The sequence below is a fragment of the Canis lupus genome, chromosome 27, assembly GCF_003254725.2.
Source record: "Canis lupus dingo isolate Sandy chromosome 27, ASM325472v2, whole genome shotgun sequence".
In the NCBI taxonomy this organism is placed as follows: domain Eukaryota; kingdom Metazoa; phylum Chordata; class Mammalia; order Carnivora; family Canidae; genus Canis; species Canis lupus.
The window spans coordinates 36872798-36899288 of NC_064269.1; the positions used below are offsets into that span (position 1 = coordinate 36872798).

The window sequence follows — 26491 nt, forward strand, 5'->3', positions numbered from 1 at the left end:
TTTTTTTTTTTTTTTTTTTTTAGGTTCTGCTACTTCTCTTTTCATCTTTCCACTTTCTTAATTCAGGAAAATATTTTCTATTATCATTCTTCCAGGGTCTGGCTTTTCATCCTCAATTCGGTACTACCCCTAAGGTCAAAAACCTATTAGCTGAATCCAACACCATTCCCATAGGGAACTACTGAATTCTGAATGTGCTTCAACATTTAAGTAGGCATATCTAATGGAGGCCTCGCAGGCACACTGACTTCTGAAGTGAAATTGCTATTTTGAGCCTGGACAGTGTTGCTTAAACTGTAGCTTCCCTTGCCAACTATTCAGGCAAGAGACGTGAGGAAAGCCATAAAAGGAGCTGCGGGGAAGTGGAACGAGGGAGTGAGAGAAGGGGTTGAAAGGCCGGGGGTAAAAAAAGAAAAGAAAAGCCGATTAGCCGCTTTACAGTAAAACCCAGAGAAAGTGAGCACTGATGGAAATGTGGATTTTATCCCTCCAGGAATTCTAGTCAGCCCACCCGGAAATAACCTTGGCTGTAATTAGGCCCCTGAGAGCAATGACCCTTTCACAGAAGTTCAGAGACCTCTGCTTTGTTTAGACACCAAGTGTGGGTGGAACTTCCTGTTTGCACCAGGAGCTGCATAAAGCCTAGTTGCCCTGGGGAATGTTTGGGATCAAACCAGTTGCAGGGAGCCGGGTACAATACAGTCTGGTCTCCTCAGGGCCCTTCTTCCTGCAGCATGAGGAAAAACAAACTCCTTCATCCCAATTTTATTCTCCTCCTTCTGGTCTTCCTGCCTGCAGATGCCTCAGTCTCTGGAAAACCGTGAGTTTCACAGAGAACGTAAAGAATCCTTTCCTTTAAAGAGAATCCTTTCTGATTCTCATTTAGATGATTCATTTGTCTTTCTCACAAAACTGTCACCTTCTTAGCTTTAAGATCTCTTCCAGTTATCAGAGTTCATAAATTTGGTTTGTTCATTCTTTCCTTATTCTTAACTAGTTTTCTCCAACTCTTTCGATCTCTCACTTTCTAAATTTTCTAGGGATATACAAAGACTTTCTAAGGGGCATTTGCAATTGATACTTTTAAAGAATCAATTTTTAGATCCTCACATTCAGATTGATTTTCTCAAGACCATGCTGTTTATCCTTTCTTACTTCTCCTTTTTAATTGCCCATCTCACAATTTATGAGACAAACCTCTCCCTCAGTGCTCAATATTACCATGGAGCATTGTCCTGGAGTATAAAAATCTGTAGGGCAGAAATATTTGAAATACTGTTAAAGGAACAATTTGAAATACTGATATTGATGTTGAGAAAGCAAAGGATTCTAACAGTGAGGAAGAAAATTCATTTGCAGATTATGTGGTAATGAATTATTTGTTTAACAAAGTTGAAACACCGGGTGATAGGTGATTAGAAGCAATTCTTGATAATAGGTACTGGGTGATTTTTGGTACCTAATGCAGGAGTTGCAAGAACTGATGACAATGATATAATTGTTTTATCTGTATTTTATTTACCTTTAAACAATGTCTCGTGGCACTCATGTCCATACAAACTAAAAATAGCAACAGAATTAATGTTAAGCCTCATTCAGTTCCTGCAGTTAAAAAATATCCATCTAATGGAGAAGAAATGTGTGGGAAATATCAGAAAGGGAGACAGAACATAAAGACTCCTAACTCTGGGAAACGAACTAGAGGTGGTGGAAGGGGAGGAGGGCGGGGGTGTGGGGGTTAATGGGTGATGGGCACTGAGGGGGGGCACTTGACGGGATGAGCACTGGGTGTTATTCTGTATGTTGGTAAATTGAACACCAATAAAAAATAAATTTATTATAAAAAAAATCCATCCATGGATACACAAAACAGCTCATTGTTCTTATTCAAGATGTGTTTCAAAAATATTTTGATTTTATATCTAAAACTAAAAATAGCTGAAACATAATTTGTAATATGTTTATTTTGTTTTGATCAGTTGCATACTAGTAAGACTTGAAAATAATTCAATCCAGAAGAAAATGTTTAACATGTACAGCTTTATGAGTTAAAGTTAAATTAAGCACCCATACATAATATTATATATGTATGAGTTCATGTACCTATATATACATATATATAGCCCATATATGTATAGTTAATAAAGAAGCAAGAGTTATCCATAAAAATATTTGGAAGCATAAAAATCTGAAGATAAACTTCTAAGTAGTAAGTGGCATGATAATTCAAGTTTAAGGAGGGAAAAAAAGGAAAGATGTTAAATTTCTGATCATCACAAAAAGAATCTTTTGATGTATTTTTTAAGTAGATCATAGTGAGTAACTTATCACTATATTTTAGAACCCATTGAAAACTATAGAAGACTAATGTAAGTTTTAACTTAAAATGTCATCCAAAATAATATCTTTTGGTACTATGTGTGATAAAAATATAGATGTTTACTTGGAAACATGTAAGGAATACATAGTGTCTAAAAATTATTTTAGGAATTCTGTGAGCAAAAATGTTTGAAAACTACATAGTCAATAAAATCATATATGAGGGTATTGGCAAAGTTTCTGTTCTGCTCATGAGTAACCCAAATTCCATCACTAGAAGGCCATTTTTGGGTGGATCCATTGTCTAGCTATGAGTTGAAAGGCAAATATTTAAAATGCAAACAGTCAGGGTTAGATAATATGAATATTTCATTAGTTACTTACCACAACTGAGACTTTAAACTAATGACTCACTTTCCTCAGATTCCCTCTGTAAAGTGGAAGCAAGTATGTGCCGTACCATTTTCACAGGGTTGTTGAATATATATACTTTTGTTACCCAACGAAAGTACTATTTATTGATTGATTTTTGTAGTGTCTCTCCTGAGGCTTTGCTTGCTTTTTACTGCATTCCTAGTGTAGAATTGATTTACTGCATGAAGAAATATAATTCACATATTTTCATTTGAATTTAGATGATCACATATTGTGTTCCTTCAAGTTCCTTCAAGGTATCCTAGCAGATTTTAATCTACTTCAAGCTCACTTCAAGCAAAATGTTCACTGCCATGGCAATGATGATGGAATGAGAAATCATTTTCATGCATGCCATTCAACAGCAGTGATCAACGTCATATTTATCAATCAATATGTCTTATCAATTGGTATAGAACTAATGAGAGTAATAATCATTGTGATGGAAAATAGTGCTGGTGATAACAATACCTCTCCTCCTTCACTCTCCTCTAATTGGATTCCCCCATTCCCAGGCAGTACATGGTCCTAGTCCCCTCCCTGCTCCACTCTGAAATCCCTGAGAAGGGCTGCCTCATTCTGAGCTACCTGAATGAGACGGTGACTGTAAGTGCTACCTTGGAGTCCGTCAGGGAGAATAGGAGCCTCTTCACTGACCTGGTGGGGGAAAAGGACTTATTCAGCTGTATCTCCTTCACTGTGAGTATGCCTGTTTGACTTCACATACTTGATTCTATTGGTTAGGGTCATAGGCATCTAGAATTCAGTCAAGATACAGCTTTGAGAGCCTGGCAAAAACTCCAAGAAGAAATCTGCAGGAGGTAAATATTTATAGGCATATTAAAGATCAACTTAATGATCAAAGAAAAATTTCTATTAGCCGGGGGGGGGGGGGGAAGCAGTATGCACTAGACAAAAGGAAAATGTGACTTCTTAAAATTAAAATGGAGAAATGTTAATAAGGCAAATTAGATCAACCTACCACATAAACGCAGTGGTGGTCTGACAAGAACACAAGAATCAGCCCATATTAAAGAGGGAAAATTGTAAAATTACCATAAGCAAATATCCAATAATCTCTTCAGCATTGCCCGTATGTAAAATGCTTACAGCCTATAGCCAATAAAATATGGTAACCTTATTTCCCATATGCTTCTACCATGCCCTGTTAGCACATAGCATCAACTTGGTAAAGTTCATTATATAATTGAATCAAGACTCTATTAGCTGATCTACAAGGAGATGTGAATCTCACTTATGACCTCTTTTCCTCCATCTTCTGTTCTGTTTTCCCATTTGTAAAATGACAGAAGTAATTCCTGTCCATGCCAGCTTCCCCTGATGAAAATGAAGGGGGTGCAGTGAAGGGGCCAGATCTCCAGGGAGGAGAGGAACAGGGAGTGAAGGAAGAAACTTGCAAGACTGACTGGGTTCTGGGGGTCTGTCCTATATTTCAGGTGCCAAGATCTCCATCCAATGAAGAGGTCATGTTCCTCACTATCCAAGTGAAAGGACCAACACAAGAATTCAAGAGACGGACCACAGTGGTGGTTAAAAACCAAGAGAGTCTGGTCTTTGTCCAGACAGACAAACCCATCTACAAACCAGACCAGACAGGTACAAAAAGGCCCTACAGTCAGAACAACTCCAAAAAGGGAAGGCCTTCTGGCCCTGCATTTTCCCCAAAGGCTCTGTAGTCCTGGTTCTTTGGGTTTGATTTACAGGCTACTAATCCTGATTTAAAGTTTCTAGGACTCACAGAAAATGTTTCTGTTTCAGTGAAGTTTCGTGTTGTCTCATTGGATGAAAATTTTCACCCCCTAAATGAGTTGGTGAGTCTCTAAATATCTATATAGAATCACTGTTATCTGTGTAAACAATCTGAGAGTGTATTTTTGGTGCTGGGGAGGACCAGAGAGAGGAAGAATCTGGTATCACTAGCAGTGATTTCTGGCATTACAATCCTGCAAGATCCTCATTTAAACCAGAATCCCACGGGATGCCTGGGTGGCTCAGTGGTTGAGCGTCTTTGGCTCGGGGAGTGATCCTGGTCCGGAGATAGAGTACCACATCAGGCTCCTCGCATCTATCTCCCTGCTTCTCTCTGTGTGTTTCTAATAAATAAATAAATAAATAAATAAATAAATAAATAAATAAAATCTTTTTAAAAAAATAATAAAAGATTTAAAAATAAACAAAATAGACCAGAATCCCAGGTTAAGAAAGTAGCTAATTCTTTCCATCTTAGTACTGGTAATCAGTCAGTTGTCACACAATTAAACTTACTCTTTATAAAGTTTTCAATTAAGCAAATTAGAAAAGTATGTTAAATTAGGCAAATTAAAAACACATACTACATCATCAAATAACTTAAATTCAAATAACTTCTCAAAGATTTAGAATTTTTCTAAACACACCTACCAAAACCTCTTCTATAAAGGAAGAATGTAATCAGTGTTTGTTGAGACTAACACCTGATATTTATAAGGAACAACTTTTTCAACTTTAATGCAAACATCAAATCAGAAAGTCCTCATTTTTCTCTCCAAATCTACTGCTCCACCACATCTTATTTCAGAGGCAATTCTTTTCTTCTAATTCCTAAAACAAAAGCCTATCATGGGGCACCTGGGTGGCTCAGTTGGTTAACTGACCTGCTCTTGATTTCAGCTCAGGTCATGATCTCAGGGTCCTGGGATGGAACCTGGTGTCAGGCTCTGTGCTTCAGTTCAGCAGGAGTCTGATTGAGATTCTCTCTCTCCCTCTGTCCCTTCTCCCACTCTTGCTCTCTAAAATAAATAAATCTTTTTTAAAAAAGATTATTGTATAATCCATTTCTCTCTTTCTCCCATACCTACATCCACTTTATCAGAAAATCATGTTAATTTGAAATATATCCAGACTATTTCTATTTATTACAACCTAATTGCTAATCTCATCCTGGCCAATATCACCTCTAAACAAGACTGTTGCAGTAGCCTTGAAGCTGGTCTTCTAGTTTCTACTTTCATTCTTCTATCTAAAATAAACACTTCATCCATCACTGTAGCAGCCTTACCATTTTTTCTTCTCAGCATCTAACTACCTGATGTAAATCAGGTGTGTGTGTGTGTGTGTGTGTGTATTTATCACATATTGTCACCTTTGAGATATATATCATTGATATATTGATATACATATGTAAAATGAATGCTGAATCAATGAATCATTGATATATATCTCAAATGAATGCTGAATATGAAATGAATATCAACTTATGAATATATGTCTGTATTTACATATAATTTACATATTATAAATATGTAAATGTTAAGTATATAAAATATTTATCTCCCAAATATATATATATGCGTGTGTGTTTCTTTTTTTTTAAGATTTTATTTATTTATTCATGAGAGACACACAGAGAGAGAGAGGCGGTGGGGGTGAGGGGGAGCAGAGGCAGAGGGAGAAGCAGGCCCCACGCAGGGAACCAGATGCAGGACCGATCCTGGGACTCCAGGATCATGCTCTGGGCCGAAGGCAGGTGCTAAACCACTGAACCACATAGGGATCCCCTGCATGTGTGTTTCTTATATATCCAACCCTCCTAGAATCAGATATATTGTTCTTTTGTGCCTTTCTGTACTCCCAGCACCTAGAATGATGTATAGCACTTGGTGAGCACTTAATAAATATTACTTTTTTAAAAATGACTGAATATTGATAGTAGAGGAGCTATTCCTCCTCTTTATTCTTAGGAGTGAGAATTCTGTGACACATCTCAATATTTGGATCTGAGTGTGGTTCTTATAGTTAGTGTTCATTTTTTAATCTGTAAAGTTTCATAAGAAAGGAGTATTTCTCACGAATTTAAGTAATATTAGTAAATTCCATTCCTAATGAGTGGGTGTGCACATGGATATTTGTTGCTGATAGCCTAATAGATTCTTAATATTATTTATTAATTGCTTAAAATAGAATAATTAAAACTTTTATAAAATTTAACCTGGATTTCCTTTCTACTTTACTACAGAGAGCTATTCTACATAAAGCTGTTTTGCTTATAAATCAGAATTGAGAATAGTTGAGAATAATTCTACATTCCTTTATTTCTCTTTTGTCTTTCAGATTCCACTAGTATATATTCAGGTAAGCAACATGAAACATTCCATAATCAGAATTAAAGTAATAAATGTAGAGAAAGTGTTGATATTTGAGAGGTTTTTACAATATACCAGAAACTTGACATTAAGGCTGAAACCTTCGAGCTCATATAGTGCTAGATGGTTCTGACTCATCTGCCCTCCCCACCCCTCACCAGCACCCCATTGGTTCTCTTTGTGGATAACATGGGAGTTTCTGTAGATGTCTTTTATTGTCTCTAATGCTCTAGGCTCTGTTGTAAGTTCCAATTACTGTATCCATAGGACCCAAAAGGAAATCGCATCACACAATGGCAGAAACTCAGATTAGAGAATGGTCTCAAGCAATTGAGCTTTCCCCTCTCATCTGAGCCCTTTCAGGGCTCCTATAAGGTGGTGGTGCAGAAGGAATCAGGTGAAAGGACAGAGCACCCCTTCACCGTGGAAGAATTTGGTATGGATTATGAAAAGTCATGGAGCATTTTTCTTCATATCTAAACTTCTGGGCCCAGAATTTGAGCTTATTTAGAGTCCTTCCATTTCCTATGTGTGAGGTTGGGCTTTGACTAGAGTCATTTATATCTCACTCCAATGAGATTATCAATGATCTGTGAAGAGAACTTCATATACCTTGGTTATTTTTTGTAATAATTTTTAATCTCAAAGAAATGTAAAACATCTTTGTTTTAGAGAAGTCTTCCATAATTCATTAAGGCTTCAGTGATCTGTCAGAGTCCTTCAATCAGAATATCCATTTGAGGGGTGCCTGGGTGGCTCAGTGGTTAAGCATCAGCCTTTGGCTCAGGTCATGATGGGGTGTGTGGATTCCTGCTCATTGGGGAGTCTGCTTATCCTTTTCCCTCTCCCTCTGCTCCTCCCACTGCTTGTGCACTCTCTCTCTCTCTCTAATAATTAAATAAAATCTTTTAAAAAAGAATATCCATTTGATAGTAAGGTGGTTGTATTGGAGAGTATAGCTACCTTTTCAGAACCCTAAAATATTTTTAGGGAATTGTTACTGAAAATACTAATTCCCCAAAAGTTGAAAAATAATCACTAACTTCCTCTATCATCAATGAACAGTGCTTCCCAAGTTTGAAGTGAAAGTAACAATGCCAAGGATAATCACTATCTTGGAAGAAGAAGTGAATGTTTCAGTGTGTGGCCTGTAAGTTACATATTTTTTAATCTTTTGAAAAAATATTTAAAGGAGACTCACCATTTGTGATATTTTGACTCATTTCTTTAGGAACAGTGGGAGCACAAATACTTAAAGAACATGGGATCATCCCATCTCTGGAACCTTCCTCACCTGTTGCTTCTCTATTTTTCCCTCTTATTTTCTTTCTTGTCCTTATCAACATTATTATAACTATCATGGGACAAGCAACTGTTCCTAGGGAAGCTGTCTACTAGGATTGATTCTGAAAGTGACAAAGCTACACACACACACATAGGCAAATGGGACAGTGTTAAAGGGTATAATCACTTTCCCCTCCCCAGGTTGTAAAGGAAATTCTTGTCATCAACAGATCATTTACCGGACCTTGCATACATAGTGGGAAAACAGCTTAGATTCAGAATTTTTAAAGATAGGCATATTACCAAAATCTCAGCTGACCCATTGGTCTACCTAAGGCTTGTCACATACCTCTCAACACTGCCATTTTTTTAAAAGCATTTATTTATTTATTTGAGAAAAAGAGAGCACATGAATAGGGGAGGAGCAGAGGGAGATCCAGAAGCAGACTCTCCACTGAGCAGGGAGTCCAAAACGGAGCTTGATTCTAAAACCCTGAGATCACGACCTGAGCCTAAGGCAGATGCTTAACCAACTGAGCCACCCAGGCTCCTTGTCAGCACTGTCGTTTTTACTGATGAGACTGGACCTTTGGTCCAGTTTGGTCCTTTTCAACTTAAAAATTCATGTTTCCAAAATCTTATGCTCTCATCCCAGTAGTCCAGTGGTAGCACTAGCAGATAGAGCACACAGAGTGAAGAATCCAGCCCTGCCTAAGGGCCACACATGTAAGGCATCCATGATTTAGCTGAGTCCCTGCTCCAGCACTGTCTCAGAGTAATTGCCACCGAGTTCCTGATCCCATATAACTGGTGAGCCAATACCCTTGCAAATAAAGATACAAAGGATATTTTTAGGTAGAGAAGGAAACAAATACCCTTGAAAACACATCAACCATCAATGACAAATAGATAGATAGATAGATAGATAGATAGATAGATAGATAAGATAGATAGATATACACATATATGTGTGTGTGTAATCATAACCCCATTTTTGTAAAAAGTAGACAAGTTAAAAGTCATATAAATAGAGCTACACATCGGAAGAGGCTAATAGAAGGAAACATCATTGTATTAATAGTTTGTATTCCTAGATAGAATTGAGGGCATTTTCTCTCTCATTTTCATTTTGTTGGTGCTGGGTTTTCTTTTTCTTTTAAGAATAGATGTAGCTTTGGTAATAAATCTATCTTTTTAAAGATGAAATTAAAAATAAAAATTATAGGAAAAAAGATATCAAAGAAGACTATAGTCAATTTCAGCATGTGGCACTGGAGATTTTTTTAAAAAGGTCATAACTTAGCCCACTTGCTTCGACACTGTGAGAGCCCTTCAGAGATTAGAGAGAAATACAGAGTAAACATGCTAAAGGGGAAATAGAAATAGGTAGAAAATGGGGATGTTCGATGTCTGCTTTGATTCATTTGGCAATGTTCTTATGGCAGATACACATATGGGAAGCCCGTCCCAGGACATATAACTATGAGAGTGTGCAGAAAGTACAGTAACCCTTCTAACTGCTATAGTGGAGAGTCACAGGCTGTCTGTGAGAAATTCAGTCATCAGGTAGGTAGAAGACTGTTCCTTCTACGGTCTAACAATGGAGACATTGTTGATAAGCAGTGAACTACAACCTGGTACTAACTCAGGAAGAGAGCAAGCTAGAAGAGAGCAATCTAGAAGGTATATTGTACTAATTTTTTATATAGTGACTTAGCACAATGGGAATTATTTATTTCTCGTAATTGTCCACAGTGGGTGTCCTTGGTTCATCAAGCCCCCAGAATAATGGAAGTTGATCAATCTCTAATACTTGGCATCCAAAGCTGCCTTGGGCATCCACTTGTATGAAGGAAGAAGAAAAAGCATTACACCTGTTAATCACTTTGGCTGGGAAGGGCATAGGTTTTGCCTTCTTTCCATGAGTGAGAATTTGTCATATAGCACCCCGTCCCAAGGTGTCAAGGAGGTAGGAAACACAGTCTCCAGATGGGCAGCCCTTCCCAGCAGCAGGTGTATGCTATGGAAGGGGAGTCCGACTTTGGTGAAAAGTTAGCTCCCTGCTACAGCAGGATTACCCACAAATTGTTAAGACATTTTTATCTCATTAACTCTAGGGAATATCAGATATTAAGAAATACATCTGATAAACCAGATACAATTGTGAAATACAGTCATAATTAATTCCTAGAGAATATTTAGTGTTCTTATCATAGAAAATCCCTAGGTTATATTGTGCCCCCCAAATCCTACCAGATTAAAAGACCACTGATCTGTCCATTATTATGTTTTTGTATTTTATTTTATCCCCTCCTAGCTAAACAGCCAGGGCTGCTTCTCTCAGCAAATAAAAACCAAGATCTTCCAGATGAAAAGACAAGGATATGAAATGAAACTTGAAGTGGAGGCCAAGATCCAAGAAGAAGGAACAGGTTTGTGTACCTCGTGGGTGTGGAAGAAAAAACAATGTATATTGATTTATTTCCTTTCCTGAACTATGAACTGAAAGGGAAATAGTAGTATAAGAAGTTCAGGGATATCATCCTTCCAAAAAAAAAAAAAAAACTCATATTTTCTTTTTCTTTTTTCCAGAGGTAGAATTAACTGGAAAAGGATCCACTGAAATTACAAGAACCATAACCAAACTCTCATTCGTGAAAGTGGACCCATATTTTAGACAAGGGATCCCCTTCTTTGGGCAGGTGGAGTATTTTCTAAATCACAAATCAAATTGTGTATTATCACCTAATAAGCACATCATATTATGCTAAAACCAGACCTGGTTTATTATCTATTGATTAATATAACCAAAAGCATAAAACCACATAAAAATAAACCTGTCCCTCTGTAAATTTATAAATGAAATCTACAAAATCATTCTAAAGCACCATCAAAATTAGAAGTATTTTTTTTCACCTTTGAAACAGCATTGTTGTGATATCACTCAATCTTTCTTGGTTTACTGGTAGTCTCAGATTTTTATTTTTTCTCACACAAATCTCAAAATTCATAGTGGCCACTTGTGTTAGCCTTCTAACACTAACTTTGTATGGAAATGAGTGGGTAGGTAGCTTTAATTTTTATTTTGAACTATAAAAGAATCTACTGGACCTAATGTTCCTTTCATTGTTATTATATTTACATTATTTTCTCTATAATAACCAGAATATATTTTTTAAAAACAGTACACATAAGGGTAAAATACTGCTATTTAAGACTTCCAGATTTTAAAAATATAAATTCTCTCATGTATCTACAAAATATCTTGTATTGTTATTTTTTCTATTATAAGCAGATGTGTAAATGGATCTCTCTGACTCCAGAAGTCTGAGATGGCAATTGTATGTCTGTCAATGTATCATTACTGTGCATCATATTCTTAATGGAAATGTTATGAGGTATTAGGTGTGGAAACTGAGAAACAGGGAGGGACTAGACCCCACTAAGGAAGGGTGGAGTATGTTTTAGAATGTTTTGATTATGTTATGACAGAAAACTATTTGAGAAACTTTAGTCACTTCCTAAAATGAATAGTCCCTTTATTTTTAATTTCTCAGAGTATACTGATATTTCAATATTCAGTATTTCTCAGACTACTTTTTTTGAGATTTCATTCCTGCTAAATAATTACCCTATGAGTTGTAAGACTCTCTCATCAAAAAAGAATCAGAATTTTGTACCTGTCTTTATCATTGTATATGCAGCCAATATTTCATTGGCAAACTCAGATTTTATTAATCAATTACAAATACTGATCCAAGTCTTCCAGTTGTGTTTCTTTCTACCAAAAGTAGCCTCTACTGAAAAAGAACCATCATCTTTGCAATCTAAATCGGACTACTCACCTACTGAGTGCAATATTAGCAGTAATTTGACCTTAGGCCCTTATGTAATACTGTATGATTCTCCTCAATTTTGCATTTTTCACATAGGAAGTGCCCAATAATATCTGCCTACCTTCCAAAAGTTTGAAAATCTACATTGAGAAGCAGATATATTAAAAAAAAAAAACAACTAGAAAAGTACACAGGGCAATGCATTAGCAATTGCTAACTTGTGCACTTATTATACTTTAGAATACTAATCCATAGAAAGTTAAGGGTTGGCCACAAAATAAGTGTTTGGGGCTCAATTAAATTTGGCTCAGGGGTTAAAAATTTTCATTACATCTGATGTTTGTGCTCTGTGACTCTCCAAGAGTTCTATATAGTACATGGCATTTCCAAAATATCCACAGAATACATTTTTTAGGTCACTCTTTTCTCATTAGCTCCAAGATTCTCCATTCCTTCACACTTCTTTATCTTATATTATTTTTTTGGAGGAGAGGGGCCAAGGGAGAGGGAGAGAGAGAATCCTAAGCAGGCTCCACACTAGGTGTGGAATCAGATATGGTGCTGGATCTCACAATCCCAAGATCATGACCTAAGCCAAAATCAAGGGTCCGACACTTAACCAACTGAGCCACCACCCAGGTGCCCCCACAATGCTTTATTTTTCATCTTAGGGCTGATTACTAACAAATAAATATATATCATTTATGCATTTATTTAACATCTGTCTCTTTTCTGTGATAGCAGGAACTTTGTTCACTGCTGCCACCTCAATGCCCAGAGCTATGTCCAACATATAGGACATAATAAGTATTTGACATAAAATGAATGTTTGGTAACTACTGGGTATTAACTATATAACTGATCCACAGATTTTAATCTTCAGGTGCAACTCATGGATGGGAAAGGTGTCCCCATGCCAAATGAACTCATCTTCATCACAGCAAATGAAGCTAATTATAATTCCAATGCTACCACTGATGAGCATGGCCTGGTTCAGTTCTCTATCAATACCACCAACATTATGGGTACCTCTCTCACTGTCAGGGTAAGTTTGACAAGAAGTTACCAACAACATGAAGTAGACTTGGAAATAAGGTTGCAACCTAAAAGCGATGAAATTTCCAAGTAGTATTTAGTCCTATGGAAATGGAAATGGAAAATAAGTAAATAAGTAAATAAATATAATATCATTTAATTTTCAGGGTGGTGGAATTAAATGTGTTTAATTTCTTTTTTAACAGTTGATGTGTTATTTTGAAATAAAAGTAAATTAAAATTTATGAAAAAAGAATACATATTACAGCACTTAGTAAGCCCCCTTTAGCTTGAATATTATTATTGTAAAAGTCCAGTTTAACATCCTTAGCATTTAGTTTCAAGTATATATCCTCTATAAATTGTTGTTCTTACTTTATTTTGGTCCTGCTATTCTAATTTTCTCCAGATTTTTGTTATATCCACATAACTTGCTTGGTATAGCATAGAGTTCTCTATTCATCAGTGGAGATGAAGATACACATCTAGAGATACACAGATACACAATATACATTACATAATAACAATGATAAATGAGATAAATGATATATTTTATTGATTACACTTTAAATAGAAGGCATGAAAGCCCAAACCTCCTAGTAATTAAAAATTGAGCTTTCTTTCATTTATTCAATCAAGAAATGTCTTGAGTGTTTTCTATGTGCTAGGCAATGTCTTCATCTTGAGAATAAAAATATTATTTTCAAATAATATGTATCATTTACCAATTATCACTAGAACATATATTAAAATATAAATTAAGTGTTTTGCTGACACAAGGATTCATTCATTCCACTTGGCAGGTGAGGATGAGGCTAAGGAAGCCGGAAAGAATAAGGAAAAACTTCCACATGGAGAAAAGTTAAACTACAACTCAAATAGAGCCTATGAACCTTAAGAGTCAGGAACCACAAAAAGCATTAAAAATAATCAACCTAAGACATCCCAGGAGAGATCGATTTTACCTAATTCACCAACTCAACTTTTGAACCAAAGCTGTTGGCAGCAAGTGTTCTCTGACCTCTACGGTAGCAATATCACATTTATTCATAATACCTATTTGGAACCCATCATAAATAGGCTTCTGAAATGTAGTTCTTCAGTTTCTGGAGAGTATTTAGTCTCCTCAATTAGGTTTTATAGCTCCAGTGTCTCTGTCTGCGTAAGTAAAGTGGCTCAAAAAAATGTTGAACAAATTAAACAGAGCAAAAGATGCCTCTGTGTATGCTCTTCAGAAATTTACATACCAACCCAAGGAGCCTCTGCAGTGTTAAGGTCTGCAATACAGATAAACACTCTCTCACTTGTTTCTGTGGAGCAAAAGCATTCTAGGTACTAGTTAAGGTAGGACAGTGAACTAATGCAGCTTTGTGAGAACATTGATTCTCTATGACATGTGATCTAAAAAATAATATCATTTTTTTAAATTCTTTAGGTCAGACACAAGGATTCTCGTTCCTGTTATGGTTACCAGTGGCTGTCAATAGAACACAAAGAAGCTGATCACACTGCTAATCTTGTGTTCTCCCTAAGCAAGAGTTTTGTCCACCTAGAGCCCATGCCTCGTGAACTGCCCTGTGGCCAAACTCAGACAATCCAAGCACATTATATTCTGAATGGACAGGTCCTGCAGGAGCTGAAGGAGCTCGTGTTCTATTATCTGGTGAGAAGGAAGGCCACTCCATTGACTTATCCGTAGACAAAAGCCCTCTGTGGGGCAAGGAATTATGAAGTTCTTTAGACATCACTACTTTGAATTACCCATGTTCCTCCTGAAAGTTTGACTTCTCTTAGGGCTAATTATTGCCAGCTGGAACTCAATAAAACAAGCATAACACGTGAAGGGCAAGACATGGGGTATGAGATTTCTGTCAGGCAAGTCATATTCCTTTTCCTTTCCTTTTTCGGCAGATAATGGCAAAGGGAGGCATTGTCCGGAAAGGGACACATGTGCTGCCTGTGGAACAGGGAGAAAGTGAGTATTTCCACAATTCCACATTTCTGCCCCGACTCCAACATATTCAGCCTTATGTTGCAGAAATACCAGAAATAGTTTCAAATAAAGAGAGATGATTTCCATCTGACTCCAATAAATGAGAAGGGAAAGAATTGGTCTTTGTTTGTTTGGGTTTTTTGCCCTTTATCAAATATTTATTTTCTTTTCCTTCAGTGTCTTCTGTTTAGATTACTTAAAATGTTGATGCTGTTGTTTTAGAATCTATGCTTATTCCAAATTTTCAAAATTTTCAAGCCATAAATATTCATGGAGCTTCTTCACACAATGGCATTTTAGGATTGTTTTAGTTATCGCTTCATGGCCTTTTGGCTAAAATCAAGTGTAGAATTATTTTAGGAAACAGAGAAGGTAAAATTTTGGAATGCTTCCTATATACTAGGTCTTTTGCTGAGTCATTTATATTTTTACATAATATTTCCTTTTTGAAGATCATTCTGATTGATGAAAAGTTAAATTGGGTACTTCCACCATTGAATTGGATGCTCACTATGAACAAACATGGAACAATATAAACCTCTGAAGTTTTCTGCTCTTCTAAGAAAGTTTTTTTTAAAGATTTTATTTATTCATGAGAGACACAGAGAGAGAGGCAGAGACACAAGCAGAGGGAGAAGCAGGCTCCATGCAGGGAGCCTGATGTGGGACTCGATCCCGAGTCTCCAGGATCATGCCCTGAGCCAAAGGCAGATGCTCAACCACTGAGCCACCCAGGTACCCCCCTCTAAGGAAGTTTCAAAGATTGCTTACAAGAAAACTATCAGTGAGCTAGTCTTTTAATAGTCTTCATAGCAATGAAAAGGCACCATCGTAGATTTACTTACAGAAGCTTAATGCAACTTATAAAACACCTATGTGGGCATCAAAAAACAACTATCAAAGGAGCACAGTACTCCTCTTTAAAAAAATACAAAATTTGGTTCATAGAAAGTTAAATAAAATATAAGGATAAATACAATGTGTTAGTGGGGGATCCCTGGGTGGCTCAGTGGTTTAGCGCTTGCCTTCAGCCCAAGGCATGATCCTGGAGTCCTGGGACCAAGTCCCACATCAGGCTCCTGCATGGAGCCTGCTTCTCCCTCTGCCTGTGTCTCTGCCTCTCTCTCTCTCTCTGTCCCTCATGAATAAATAAATAAATAAATAATCTTTAAAAAAATACAATGTGTTAAACTCTTACTATTACATCACATACCTTCAGGTTCTATTTCCCTTCTCTAGTGTGAAATCTAGATCAAATAGTAGCCAACTGGATGTCTCCATACCCTCAGATAGCATCAGAACTTTATATAGATGAGCTAAAGTTGAAAATTGGTGTGAAACCGTTATATGATTTGTAAGAGAAGAAAGCCCTTCAATAAAGTTTTTTCTAAAGCTAGAATTCTGGGGGCACTTGGGTGGCTCAATGGTTGAGCATCTGCTTTTGGTTCAGGTTGTGATCCTGGGGTCCTGGAATCAAGTCCCACATCAGGCTCCCTGCAGGGAGCCTGCTTTGCCCTCCACCTCTCTCTCTGTGCCCCTCATGAATAAATAAAATCCTTTTTAAAAATAAAGCCAGAATTCTTAGAGGTGTAGAATTCTTAGAGGTAAACATTTACTTATTGCATCTACATTTTCTTATACCTGTTATACCAATTAGTAGAAACAGTCATTAAGCAGACCAGGCTCCTAAAAGTGGCTCTGTGCAACAGGGAAATTTCATGTCAGTCCTGGGGAGTTGTCTAACCCATAATCACTTCGTCATTCTCTCTGTGCTCCAGTGAAAGGCCATTTTTCCATGTCAGTCCCCGTGGAGTCAGACATTGCTCCCGTTGCTCGATTACTCATCTATGCCATTTTACCTGATGGGGAAGTAGTTGGGGATTCTGCAAAATATAAGGTTGAAAACTGTCTAGCCAACAAGGTAGGTTTTTTTATCATAAAATTTTCAACATTTAAAACTAAAAGTTGCTATTATTATCAATTATTTTCTGTATGTGAACATTGGGGCCAGAGGGGTTAAATGAATTTTCCAGAAATTTTCAGCAAGGTAAGGGCAGAGTCCCACTAAGAAGCCATATCATTTGACTCCTAGTTCAAAATTCCCATACATTGTCTCTTACTATATGATACAGTTCAGAGTACCTTGCTCCCCCACTATGAAATGTTGGAAAACCTGTAAGCAAGTTTTTAAGACTACTAAAGAGCCCAAAGAAAAATGCAAGAGCATCTAGAACCATTTACATTCCACCTGTACTTGATAAACACCTTCCCATGTGCCAAAGGTAAAAAAAAAAAAAAGGCATCTCAAATTTAATAACTTATAAGAATAATTAGATATCATTATAATGGTTCAACTACTACTTGAGAATCAGAGTGAAGTGTAGGGGACAAAAAGCCTCAAGGCTCACATAGCGCCAACCACCACCAAGTTAAACAAAGTGAATGTGCATTGAACGTGAGGAACACTCAGGAAATGCTTGCTTGTGAATGCACAGTTAAATCAGGACTTTTGTTTTTTCCACCACCCTCCCCAATTCCACAGGTGGACTTGAGCTTCCGGCCAACACAAAGTCTCCCGGCCTCACAAGCCCACCTGCAAATTTCAGCATCTCCTCAGTCCCTGTGCGCGCTCCGAGCTGTGGACCAAAGTGTGCTGCTTGCTAAGCCAGAAGCTGAGCTGTCCGCTGCCTCGGTGAGTTCCCCGCAGCTCCCCTGAGTTAGGAGAGGCTGCACAAAGAGCTCAGAACGAGGAGAAATGCTTACCTGAGTAAGATAGGATCTATTAAAATTATCTTTCTCTAGTTTAGAGTTTTGATCTCCTTCATGGGCACTTTTTTTATGAGAAATATATTACATTTGAATACAAGATTTATATGTATTTACATAATTTATATGCCTATACACATATATATGTATATGTGTGTTTATATATGAATATCAATCAGTCATGCACCATTCAAAGCCCCTGAAATCCTTGAGCTCTAGGAAACTAGTAATAGGTATTTTCAAACTAGTTGCAATATTTGAAAAAGCCTAACAAAAGTGGTGCACTTACCTGCACTAAAACGGATATGAAATATCAAATTTCTGTTTTTATAAGAATTATATCAAACGCCGTATGTCCCAAGATGAACACAATTTCTGAAGGAAGATATACATTGTCTGATGAATAAAAATTTGGAAAAATAAATTACGATATGATAAATTATATTGATGAGTGAAATCTTTTAAAAGGTTGGGTGAGTAGAAGAAATAGCACAAGCATATGCTCAAGTGGAATGAGGAGAAACAACAACACATACTAATAACAGTTTGAATGTATCTTCAAATTTTCAATATGCAGCCAACTGAAATAACCTCTTACTTACAGGATTTATTTTTTTCAGTCTCAAAATTTTACAAAGGGAAATTTATATTTTACTCCCTAAAAAAGGAAGTTATAAGAAAATACTTTTAACTTTTTGGTCCTTCCAAATGGAATTTAATTGAAAATATTAGAATTCTTCTCAAGAGGGACTCCTGGGTGGCTCAGTGGTTGAGCGTCTGCCTTTGGTTCAGGATATGATCCCAGGATCCTGGGATCTAGTCCCACATCAGACTCCCCACAGAGGGCCTACTTCCCCCTCTGCCTATGTCTCTGCCTCTCTCTCTGTATCTCTCATGAATAAATAAATAAAATCTTTTTTTAAAAAAGAAGTCTTCTAAAAGAAATATTAAATACAATTCAATAGTGGGAACAAAAGGGATACATGGAAAAATAACATTTTATGTTTATACAACATAATTTGATAGTTCTCAGGGAGGTTCTAAATTATAAGGATAGATGAGATAGACTTATTCATTTGTCAATAAAAAAGCAGAAGTTTTCGGGTAATTAGTAGTAGGCCTGGGGTAGGAGACTAGCCCAATCCACCCAAGTCTTGAGAGTATTTTACTAATGAAACACTTTGCTCTCAATAACATAAGTCATCCATTCAACACATTTTTAGTGCCTGCTGTGCTCTAGGTGTGCCCACTGTTTGTTGAACTGCTGGGGATCTAGCAGTGAACTACTCAAAAGACAAAAAGCCATGATCTCATGGAACTTATATTTCCATAGATGATATAAACAATAATACATAATATGCTTTGGAGAAAAAAACATACAGGGGAGATAGAGAATAGTAAGAAGGAACTACTTTTGAGAAAAAGCATTTAATTTCATTATACTACTTACTTGGCCAAGCAGTTTTGAATTTCTCTGAATATAATTTCTCTGTGCTCTATCAGCATTTTTACATCTGTCTTACTCTTCCCCTTCAAATTAATTTGAAAGCATCATTTTGCTCTATTTTATGTACTGGGTGAAGCTCTGGAGCATTTTGTTCGCATGAATAATACCTAAGAAAATACTGTCCTGTCCTATATAGAGGATATATACTTATTGATGTGCCAATTTAGAACAAGTATTCAATAACTCTGGTACACATTGGGTCAGCTGCTAACCACAAGGAGAGACAAAACTATCATTGTATTCTATCATCCTAAAGTTTTATACCATGTCTTAACTATAGCAGGCATCAACATATCTCAAGAGAGTTTTAGTTTTAGTCTAGTGTTTGCCTTGAACTGTGTAACAAACTGTCGTGATGTTTGGGTACAAAGATGGGAATGTTTTAATTGTCTTTTCCCTCTAAAACTGTTCAAAAGAAACAGGTTCAAAGTCATCTCTGTAGGAGCGCCTGGGTGACTCAGTGGTTGAGCATCTACCTTGGCTCAGGTCATGATCCCAGGGTCCTGGGATCAAGTCCCATATGAGGCTCCCTGCAGGGAGCCTTCTTCTCCTTCTGCCTATGTCTCCACCTCTCTCTGTGTGTCTCTCATGAATGAATAAGAGAAATCTTAAAAAAAAAATCATCTCTATAAATTACTGAAGCAATAATGGTGCTCAAAGACTGGTTGTGATTATTTTTTTCTTTTCTCTTTGCCCTTAAGAAGAATAAGCCACAAATAGATTTGTCTTTTTGTCATTTGCATTTGTACAGGTTTATAACCTGCTACCAGTGAAGGACCTCAGCGGTTTCCCTGGGAGCTTAAATCAACAGGAGGAAGATGATAGAGACTGTGTCCATCACCATAATATCTATATCAATGGAGTCAAGTATTCCCCTGTATCAAATACAAATGAAAAAGATATGTATAGCTTCCTAAAGGTAAATTCCTTATATTAGAGATGTCTGTTCTAAAGATTTACAAATATTATATATAAAAAAGTATTTTAATGCCTTCATGCCATAATTGAGAGTAATGGGACATAGAGAGGTCAAGTGACTTCAAGGTCACTAATAGTAGCAGATCTACTAATAGCAACACAGCCAGGGGTAGAACTTTTTGGACTATTAAGGTTTTTTTTTTTCCTGAAATTCATTGCCTTGTGTCATTTATAAATATCACATATATAAAATATTACTGTTAAAAGAGTTTTAACATCAGAATAAAATTACCTCCGCAAGTATACCAATATCACTTCTATAGATATGAACACTAAAAGTTCCACATTAAGCTAACTGGATTGTGAAATTCAATGAAGTCTGTGCTTATATAGATTTTATAATAATTATGTACTGATTAGGTAATAATTTCCTTTGCAGGATATGGGCTTAAAGGTATTCACCAACACAAAGATTCATAAACCCAAAGTATGTGAACAGCCTGAACACATGGTAGTGCACTCATCTCGAAGACTATTTGCTTCTCCAGGTAAAAAACTAATAAAAGTTAATATACTGAATCAAATAAAAGAACTTTTTGAAAGATAAAATGTGATAAAATTAACAAAAACGGCCCTGTGATTCAGATATAGTAAGGTTCTTTCTCAAGATCATAAAGCAATACAAACCCCAAAACTCTGATTGTGTCAAGCCCCCATATAAGCAACACTGAAAAGAATAAAAGGCCAGCTATGGAAAATTTTCTGAGAAGTATAGTAATGTTGTGTGTCAACTGTATTTCCCGTTTAAAAAAGGAGGGCGGTGCCTGGGTTTAATCTGTCAGGCATTTGCCTTTGGCACAGGTCATGACCCTGGGGTCCTGGGATTGAACCCCGAGTCAGGCCCCCTAATCAGCGGGGAGTCTGCTTCTCCCTCTCCCTCTCCCTTTGATCCTCTCCCTGCTCATGCTCTCTCTCTCTCTCTCAAATAAATAAAAATCTTTTTTTAAAAAGAGAGAGATGCAGTATAAAAGAAAGGATTAATTCTGATTGAGCAACCAGGAAAGTCATTCATAAAGAATCTGCCTCTGGTAAATGGAGATGTGTGACTATGTAAGATTGAGAAGGAAAGATCATATCCAGGCAGAGGATCAATATAAACCAAAACAGAAATGTTCACAAGTTGGCACTACATTCTCACCAGTTAGGTAAGGAAACTCTTTAACATCCCCAAATTATCAGCCAATATTCATGTCAAAGTCACATCCATTTGTCAGTGAAATGGCTGCTTTACTGGTGAATCAGATTGTAACCAAACATTATTTCTAGTCTGATATTGTCAAATCATGGTGGAATATAGATTGAGTACAAACTAAAATTTGTCAAATATCAGGAAAACATTCAATGAAAATTAACTGATGATGTGGAATTTAAATATTATTATATATTTTTTATTATGTATAAATTAAAGTCTATCACCTTTACAGTAGAATTTATGGAAAACTTGTGTATATACAAGTATATATATATGCACAAATTTTTTTCAGAGAGCCGGCTATTGAATATTTACTGGCATGCCATTAACAGAAGGTAAATAGGCGAGAGAACCTGACTGACCTTTTGGCACATTGTGGAAATAAAGAATTTTTTTATCCTTGATCCTTCACTCCTATTAACTTTCTGAGACCCATTGTCATCATGTCCGAATACGGTGTTTCTTTGATCTCACAGAGGAACACACCAAAAGGACACTGACTCCTGCCCTCCTCCCAACCCACGTCCTATCTCTCTTCTCTTGAGATAATGCACAGTAACCACAGAGGATACCTTTTCTACTCCCCAGGCAATCCCAACTCTTCCTGCCTCTAGGTGTCTGCTCTCTGCTTGTGATTCTCTTCCCACAGCTCACTTAGAACTTAATCGAAGAATACAGAATTCACCTAAAATATCACCTCCTCAAAGAAGCTTTGCCTGAACACCGAAGCATCCTCTCCGGGTTCCTGTCTATTCCATTACCCTGTCTATATATTTTGTAAAATCTATTACAATCTCTTTATCTTTATATTCATTATTTCTGTCTCCTCTCTTACCCACCACAGTAGTGTCTGAATTGCAAAGATCCCATGAGCTTACAGACATGGTCCATTTTTCCGAGCCTCTCACCGAAACTGTGCGAAAGTACTTCCCTGAGACGTGGATCTGGGATTTGGTGGTGGTAGAGTAAGCAACTTTCTTTATATGTAAAAGGCAACAATATAGACTTCTCACCATTTTCCATTTTTAGCTAATTTTTCAATATCCAAGTATTTCTTTTAGATATATTGCTGTTTTCAGGAGGGGTTTAACATAAACACTTCTGCTATGAGAGTCTCACTATTCTATTTATATCAGAGCTAAGAAATTGTGTATACATTTAATCAAAGACTTCCAGAAAATGGGAATAAAGACTACATATGACCAGTCACTACACAGACTAACACCTATAAGAGATCCTTCCCTGGCCAACAATTTTGAGTTAAATACAGAATCAGTCAGGCCAACTACACACCGTAGTAGTAGAATTAAAGCTTAAAAGTCTGCTCTCATTGGAAAAGTATTTCAAAGAGCAAAATTTAAGAGTAATCTCAGATTACATATTTAGTTCATAATGATATTGTCTACAATAGATAATGCTATAATTATATGTCAAAACAGAATTTCGATACTAACTAGAATTGAAAACAGAATTGGAAGGAAAGGACTCCTTATATTTTCCAACTTTAAGCCTTGATTATACTCTCCTTCATTGCTATTTCTACTAAGTGCATTTAAGTCATGACCATAGAATTATTTATAGGGATTCTCTTCCTGGAAAGGATTTATTTAACTGTTTATGTTCTATTCTTCGCATCTCTATCCTCCCCAGCTCATCAGGGGTGGCTGAAGTGGAAGTGACAGTCCCTGATACCATCACGGAGTGGAAGGCAGGGGCGCTCTGTCTGTCCAACGACACTGGACTTGGTCTCTCTCTTCCCACCTCCCTCCAAGCCTTCCAGCCCTTCTTTGTGGAGCTCACAATGCCCTACTCTGTGATCCGTGGAGAAGCCTTCAACCTCAAGGCCACGGTCCTCAACTACCTTTCCAAATGCATCCGGGTAAATAGCTCTCTGTCGTACATTGAACACAAAGTGTAACAGCCAAGTAAATTTAAAATTGCATTTTTTGAAATACAAGTGTAAGATGTGCTCACCCGAGGAGTAATGCTCTCAAAGATATTCATATGGTATAGAAGCTATGGTTGATAATATTTCCATATACTTGCAACTTAAAACAAACTTCTGACCCTTACCCCAACCCCATAAGGTTAGGAAGCTTATGCGATGAAGATTTCTGACACAGTGATAAAAAATCAGCGCGCTTCATTCTCATGTCTTAGATCCCCCAAGCTTTTAAAAAACTTCTACATTTGGGATCCCTGGGTGGCGCAGCGGTTTGGCGCCTGCCTTTGGCCCAGGGCGCGATCCTGGAGACCCGGGATCGAATCCCACATCAGGCTCCCAGTGCATGGAGCCTGCTTCTCCCTCTGCCTGTGTCTCTGCCTCTCTCTCTCTCTGTGACTATCATAAATAAATAAATAAAAATTAAAAAAAAAACTTCTACATTTCACATATTTAACTTTCATATATCATATAGCATTAATTATAGTAAGCCTTACTTTAAAAGTTATGTGTAAGAAAAAAAAAAAAGTTATGTGTAAGTATTTGATCTCCACCGAAACTATAACCATTTGTAAATCTTATATACTCTCCTGGGAGACCTGAGGGAATAGTCAAGATCCCAGGCCAGAGAAGTACAGCCCTCACAGGCAACATGCCATCATGACTTTTCCTCATCTCTTGTCTCACCCCATGAAAGAGTAGTTATCCAAAAATACAAAGATTTTGATGTCAGATCCACTGTAAGGTAGTTGCTCTCCATTTGAATCATCTGAAGTATTAAGCAACCTAAAATCTAATCAATCCCCCAATATACATTATTTCAAACCATTCTCCCTTTGGTCACCTTCTCCCTGTGATCTGTCTCTGTCTCACATGTGGTTTCAGGTTAGTGTGCAGCTAGACCCAAATCCTGCATTCCTAGTACAGGAGAAGGAACAAGAGTCTCATTGCATCTGTGGGAATGGCCGGCAAACCGTGTCCTGGGCAGTAACGCCAAAGGCATTAGGTAAGGGACAGTCTCCTAGGGACAATTCTTTACTCAAGGATTATATATATCAGGGCAGGTCGGTGGCTCAGTGGTTTAACGCCGCCTTCAGCCCAGGGTGTGATCCTGGAGACCCGGGATCGAGTCCCACGTCGGGCTCCCTGCATGGAGCCTGCTTCTCCCTCTGCCTGTGTCTCTGCCTCTATGTCTCTCATGCATAAGTAAATAAAATCTTTAAAAAAAAAAAAAAGGATTGTATATAGCAGTAGAATCCTTATATCTAGTGCTAATTCCCTCAAAGACACACACACACCATGGTAGAGTGTTTTGTCCTTTGTCTTTTATTCTAGGATGTCTAGACTACCCTCACTTCCTTTACCTCCATCTATCGCCACCTTGGATTTCTAGGGTCACTAGCCTCTAGTTGATGCTCCTCCCATTCCTGTTCCTCTGGTTTTATAAAAAAAAAGAAGTTACAAAGCATTGAACACTTACAAATCTTGAGGTTTGGAGACATGGAGAAAGGAGATAGTGCTCATCTATACTGACCATTTTTTAGGAAATGTGAATTTCACCGTGAGTGCAGAGGCACTGGAGTCGCAAGAGCTATGTGGGACTGAGGTGACAGTGGTCCCTGAATATGGAAAGAAAGACACCATCATTAAATCCCTGCTGGTTGAAGTAAGTAAGCCTACCCATTTGATAGATTATGGTGAGCCAATAAAAACAACGGTGAGTCAAGGTTCCAAGTTTTAGGTAAGAAGGGCTAAATAATCACAGAATTTTTCACAATATTTTCTCCTCTCTCTTTCTCTATCTGTTATCTCTTTCTCCATTTTTCTCTCTTGATATTTACGTAATTTTTCCTCACTTTCTCATCTATCAACCTGTCTCCTTCATATTGCTTATACTTATAGATTTGTTTATGTAATGCATTTGGAAGTCAGCTCCAATTCTTCTCTTCACTATTAAGAAATTTTGGTTCTGCTATCAATATACCATGTCTGTTCTCATCTCTGCCTTTTCTTTCTTTCCCTAAAGCCTGAAGGACTAGAGACGGAAACAACATTCAACTCCCTGCTCTGTGCATCAGGTAAGAGTCATTCATCTCAATTAAAATAGTATTGTCTAAACTTTCTGTAACATTTTAAGTTCAAAGAATTTTGTATCTTATTCCCACACTTCCCTATGACTTAAGACCCAAAGAACCATCAAACCATTTGATAAACAAGGCACCTGGTTCTTAGAGAAGCCACATAATTTGATCAGGAGATTATCCCTAGACTATCCCTATTTGTTTGATTCTACCCTAGCCCATGCTTCTGAGTCTTTATCAATTATAGCACCTGTGTAAACACCCAAATATCTTTCTGACCAGTATATGATGTGGTTATGTAGAAAGTAAGTAGAATCAATGAATATTGCCAAAGGGAATGTTTCCTTGAATATTTAGTATTACAATATATGAGTAGCTGAATTCAAGCCACCCCAACATTCAGTTTTGCATAGCTAACAGCATTTGATAACAGGACCATGCTATGTCCTGAAGAAAGAATTGACTTAGTCTGTACTATTATTGTAGTATCAATACTTGTTTGATTCTACCATGCTCTATCAGTCATTTGAGAAGAAACTAAAGAAATTCACAGCAGAAGATATAACTTTATCCTGATGGAGAATTTTCTAGTCTAAACAAAAACACAGAAACTTACTACACTAAGAAAGTTAACAACACACACACACACAAATAAAATTAAATAATAAATACTTAACAACACAATGTATCCTCAACTCAAACAATGTCAAATCAACATCATACATGTGTTTCTTGCCTTTCTGTCTACCTCCTAATTTATGTTTATTATGCTTATTGTACTGTCAAGATTTCAAATATATAAAATGTGTTCTAAAACCTTAATTGCCTGGTTGTTTAGCCTTATTTCAACATTCAAGTGAATTTACCACCAAATCCTTTTATCATGGCTTCTCTTCTATTCCTAACTTCTTCATTTTGATTTATTTCTTATGTATCTAGAGCATTATAATCATTAAGTAGTTCTATTAAAATTAATTTAATTGCCCATGTACTACAAAAATA

General features: G+C 37.0%; 1 protein-coding gene across 1 annotated transcript in view; it reads left to right on the forward strand.

Annotated features, from left to right (window-relative positions):
• The first annotated feature begins 420 nt into the window (after positions 1 to 420).
• LOC112665366 (alpha-2-macroglobulin) overlaps positions 421 to 26491 on the forward strand; it is a 41862-nt gene continuing 15791 nt past the window's right edge. Inside the window, exons 1-22 of the mRNA XM_025455025.3 lie at positions 421 to 820; positions 3249 to 3432; positions 4191 to 4350; positions 4513 to 4565; positions 6844 to 6864; positions 7143 to 7311; positions 7941 to 8025; positions 9605 to 9725; positions 10477 to 10591; positions 10752 to 10861; positions 12879 to 13040; positions 14466 to 14693; positions 14942 to 15005; positions 16802 to 16944; positions 17566 to 17715; positions 20048 to 20215; positions 20654 to 20762; positions 22311 to 22431; positions 23117 to 23345; positions 24294 to 24414; positions 24953 to 25074; positions 25435 to 25486. Coding sequence (XP_025310810.3) covers positions 735 to 820; positions 3249 to 3432; positions 4191 to 4350; positions 4513 to 4565; positions 6844 to 6864; positions 7143 to 7311; positions 7941 to 8025; positions 9605 to 9725; positions 10477 to 10591; positions 10752 to 10861; positions 12879 to 13040; positions 14466 to 14693; positions 14942 to 15005; positions 16802 to 16944; positions 17566 to 17715; positions 20048 to 20215; positions 20654 to 20762; positions 22311 to 22431; positions 23117 to 23345; positions 24294 to 24414; positions 24953 to 25074; positions 25435 to 25486 — 2773 coding nt within the window. The 5' untranslated portion in view covers positions 421 to 734. The remainder of the gene's footprint in view (positions 821 to 3248; positions 3433 to 4190; positions 4351 to 4512; positions 4566 to 6843; positions 6865 to 7142; positions 7312 to 7940; positions 8026 to 9604; positions 9726 to 10476; positions 10592 to 10751; positions 10862 to 12878; positions 13041 to 14465; positions 14694 to 14941; positions 15006 to 16801; positions 16945 to 17565; positions 17716 to 20047; positions 20216 to 20653; positions 20763 to 22310; positions 22432 to 23116; positions 23346 to 24293; positions 24415 to 24952; positions 25075 to 25434; positions 25487 to 26491) is intronic.